We start from the raw sequence: 3,953 nt of genomic DNA, 5'->3' as shown, positions 1-3,953 counted from the left end.
TATGATTTTTTTAAATGCACGAGATCAAAACATAACATAGATCTACGTATAAAACGTAGAAGGGGGAGCAGGACGCGTTCCGGAGGTCTTTAGCCCCCTTCTCCCCCATACAAACGGTTGTACCCCGGCTGCGCGGCCGCGGCTCCGCCGCTCGTTGGCAGGGTTGAGCCCCGGGGAGCAGGCGGGGCCGAGGCAGTGATTATATTTAAATGCTCTCTAATTGAGCCGGGGAAGCGACGCCGTGACAAGGACCGATTGATCCGCGGATTTATTGGAGAGAGAAATCCCGGAGCGGCCGCGCTTGGCCCCTCGGAGGGGCTCTTTTCGGTCCCGGGAACCCCTCGCCCCTTTGTACGACCCCTCTCGCTTTCTTAAAAGGCGAATTAACGCCGCTTTGGATCCGCAGACCCACAAGTGGGGGGAATCGCACGTCAGACAGCCCCAGTCCCCCCCCCCCCCCAGCCCAAGGAGCCGAACTCATCCCCACAGTACAAAACGCTCTTTATTTATATTCGTCCCCCCCCCAACTCACAGCAGGAGGGGCTGGGTAATAATTTAGCATGCATAAGTAGAGGAATTCATTATTATTATTATTATTATTTTCTTTATAAATACGATATACAAAAATAAAGACAGTATCGAGATTTGCAGCAGTTTTAACGTTCATGACATAAACACTTTTCCCGATATATGGTAAGAAGGAAACGGTTCCGATAGGGCAGGGCGGGGGGCTCAAGTCGTGGCCTCTTCTCAGTCAATAATAATACTGTGTGAATCCTCCCTCGCATTCGGCAGACCGGAGATCCCCTTCCGCGTCCCCCTCGGAGCAGGGAGGGATGGGAGCACGGGATGGGGAGGGGGGCCAGGAGGCTCCGTTGCCGGGGGCGGCCCCGACGGGGCGGCCGCGGGCTCACTGCGGTTGTGCAGGGGGTGGCGGGGGTGCTCCGGGTCGCCCCCCGGGCTGCGAGTCCTCCTCGTCCGCCTCGGAGCAGTCGGAGGAATGGTAGGGGCAGCACTGCCCGGCCTCCTCTTCCTCCTCTTCTTCCTCCTCGTCCTCGGGTTCGCTGTCGGGCAGCTCCCGCAGCCGCCTCCCTCCGCCTTTCTCCGGGCCGGGCAGCAACAGCTCCTCGGCCGCTTTGTCCTCTCCTCCTCCTCCTTTCTGCTTCTCGGCCTCCTGCGCCGCCTGCTCCTTCGCCTTTTTGCTGCGCTTCCATTTCATGCGGCGGTTCTGGAACCAAATCTTCACCTAGAAATGGGAGACAACCTCCTTTATCCACCACCCCTTGGCGTCACCCCCCCACCCCCCGTGCCTTCCCCAACCCTCCCTTCTTATTTTCCTTTTTAATTATCACATTTTTTCCTTCTTTCTCTCCCCACCTGCGTCTCGGTCAGCATCAGCGAAGTGGCCACCTCGAAGCGCTTGGGCCGGGAGAGGTACTTGTTGAGCTTGAACTGGTGCTCCAGCTCCAGCAGCTGTTGGCTGGTGAAGGCGGTGCGCGGCCGCCGGCACTTTCCCAAGAGGTTGGACTGCGCCTGAGCTGCGGGGGGAGGGAGGGGAGAGAGAAGAAGGGGGAAACGCGGCCATCAGCTCCGGTCGGCCCCGACGGCCACCCCGGGTGGGACGGGGGTGGCAACGGAGAGAGAAGCGAGAGGGGAACAGAGGAGCGGTGGTGGTGGTGGGGATCCCCTGTAGGGCCGAAAAGGGCTGGGGAATAATAAATAAAAATCGATAAAAAGAAGGAAAATTCCTTCGTTCTCCCGAGGGCCGCGCAACGAAACGCTGCCGGGGATCGCGGCGATTTGTTGCGTTTAACGCGTTAAGCAAAGCCCGGCGGCGGCAATTAGAGCAATGCGTTAATTAATCCTAACCCCAATGGACGGGATGAGCTGGTTTAACCCCAACCCAGAGCCAAGAGATGCGGCAGCGGCCGCATTCGGGAGCGCACCGTTAAGGGCCGGGAGACGGGAAACGGCCTCGGAACGAAGGATAAACAAATTCTCTATATTACAGATATTTGCCAACGTTCCCGTTTTAGAAACGATCCGAATCGAGGATTTCATTAACAAAATGAGGAAGGCGGCGGGGTACCGCAGTTCGGCACTTTCCATCCTTCGCTTTAGAAAACAGGGATGGCAGCGGAGGCCCCGGAGGTATTTTCACACCGCGGTGAGATTCTGCCACCCCCGTTCCTCCCCCTATTTGAGGGCAGCGCTCGGACAGCCGCTCTTCTGTGGACCCCCCCACAACTCCCCATCCCTGAACGCCGCAGTCCAAACAACCCCAATCCGACAGCAAACAATGGGGTTTTGTCTCCGCGAACGTGCGGAAGGCGTCCTAAAGGAAGGTGTCCTAAAGGAAGGTGTCCTAAAGGAAGGTGTCCTAAAGGAAGGTGTCCTAAAGGAAGGTGTCCTAAAGGAAGGTGTCCTAAAGGAAGGTGTCCTAAAGGAAGGTGTCCTAAAGGAAGGTGTCCTAAAGGAAGGTGTCCTAAAGGAAGGTGTCCTAAAGGAAGGTGTCCTAAAGGAAGGTGTCCTAAAGGAAGGTGTCCTAAAGGAAGGTGTCCTAAAGGAAGGTGTCCTAAAGGAAGGTGTCCTAAAGCCGTAATGCCGGTTAAAGAAAGAAACAAAGCGTAAATAAGCACAACGGTGATGCTGTAGGGGAGATGCCCGGAGCTGCGCCCTGGGGCTGCGCGGAGCGGTCGGGGAGAGCTGCCCTCTCAGAGCGTGGGAGAAGGGATGGATCGTATGGAGGGAATAGTGCGGGACTGCGGGCGGATATCCCCGTTATAATCATAATTGATTTAAAGTAGTAATAATAACACAGCGGTCTGAAGGCGCAGCCCCGATAGGGTTTAAGGGAAGTTTTGGGAGCGAGCAGCGCATACTCACAGCCAAAGTCGGGCATTTTGGGCAGGATCATGCCGGCCGTGCTCGCCCGCAGCCACTGGTCCAGCTGGAAGGTGCCGGCGCTCAGCTTGATGGGGTCGGCGGAGGGATGCGCGGGGTGCGCTCCCTGCACTTGCGAATAGGAATAGGAGAGCGCCGGGTGCTGCCCTCCCAACGCCGGGTATCCGTACACCGGGTGCCCGTAGAGGCCCGGCCCGGCCGGCCCCGCGGGGTGCAGCCCCAAGGCGTGGTGCTGCGGGTGGCCGCCCCCGGGTCCCCCCCCGCCCAAGAAAGCGGCTTTGGGCAGCAGCGCGCAGTGCGCGGGCAGCAGGCGAGGCGGAGAGGGGCTGTCGGTGCGCGGGCAGTCGGCGGGGAGCTCGGAGGAGGACGACGACGAGGAAGAGGAGGAGGACGAAGACGGAGGGCTGCCGCCGCCGGAGCCGCCGGTGACCAGAGCCAGCGGAGCGCTCTGCGCCGCCGCCTTGGGGGGATCGACAGCCAGCAGCGCGTCGATACGGAAATTTTTGGATTTTTCCATGGGAGCGGCGGAGGCGGCGGGAGGAACCGGGAGGAACCGGGAAGAACCGGGACGCACCGCGGCCCGGGCCGCGTCTCCCGGCGGCGGGGGCGGAGTGCGGCCGCACGGCGCGGAGCGCCCCTTCAAGGCCCGCAGGCGGCTCCCATTGGGCCGCCGCCGCCGCCGCCTCCATTGGCGGTAGCGGGAGCCGGAGGCCGCCATTGGCCGCGCCGCGCACCTGTCACGGGCGGGGGCCGCCCACACCGACGGCACCGCCCCGGCCCCGCAGCCGCGGAGAGAGCGCGCCCCGGAGGGACCCCGCGGGCGGAGGCGAAGCTTTCCCCGCGCCGCTGCGGTCTGACGGACGCGGACGGCCCCGGCGGGACACGCACCCCCCCCCCAGACCCCCCACCCGCCCCGTCGGGGTCACCCCGCAGCCCCACCCGAGGGGCACAGAGCGCACGTTCGCTTGTTCCGTTATATTTTCCCAATCGAACAGTATCATTTTTCTCCCTTTCCCCCCCTTTTTTTCCTTCCTTCCTTCCTTTTCCTC

General features: G+C 61.0%; 1 protein-coding gene across 1 annotated transcript; it reads right to left on the bottom strand.

The window, feature by feature from the left end:
* Positions 1-511: 511 nt before the first annotated feature.
* MNX1 (motor neuron and pancreas homeobox 1) lies at positions 512-3,495 on the bottom strand. The gene is made up of 3 exons (XM_072329644.1): positions 2,887-3,495; positions 1,378-1,538; positions 512-1,246 (listed from the first exon to the last, which is right to left on the bottom strand). The coding sequence occupies exons 1-3, from the start codon at positions 3,419-3,421 to the stop codon at positions 911-913; spliced, it is 1,032 nt and encodes a 343-aa protein (XP_072185745.1). The 5' UTR covers positions 3,422-3,495; the 3' UTR covers positions 512-910.
* Between the last annotated feature and the right edge of the window lie 458 nt (positions 3,496-3,953).

Source organism: Excalfactoria chinensis, chromosome 2 (genome assembly GCF_039878825.1).
Source record: "Excalfactoria chinensis isolate bCotChi1 chromosome 2, bCotChi1.hap2, whole genome shotgun sequence".
NCBI classification, from domain to species: Eukaryota; Metazoa; Chordata; class Aves; order Galliformes; family Phasianidae; genus Excalfactoria; species Excalfactoria chinensis.
The sequence above is the reverse complement of the archived record's forward strand: the minus strand, read 5'-3'. Positions and strand labels throughout refer to the sequence as shown.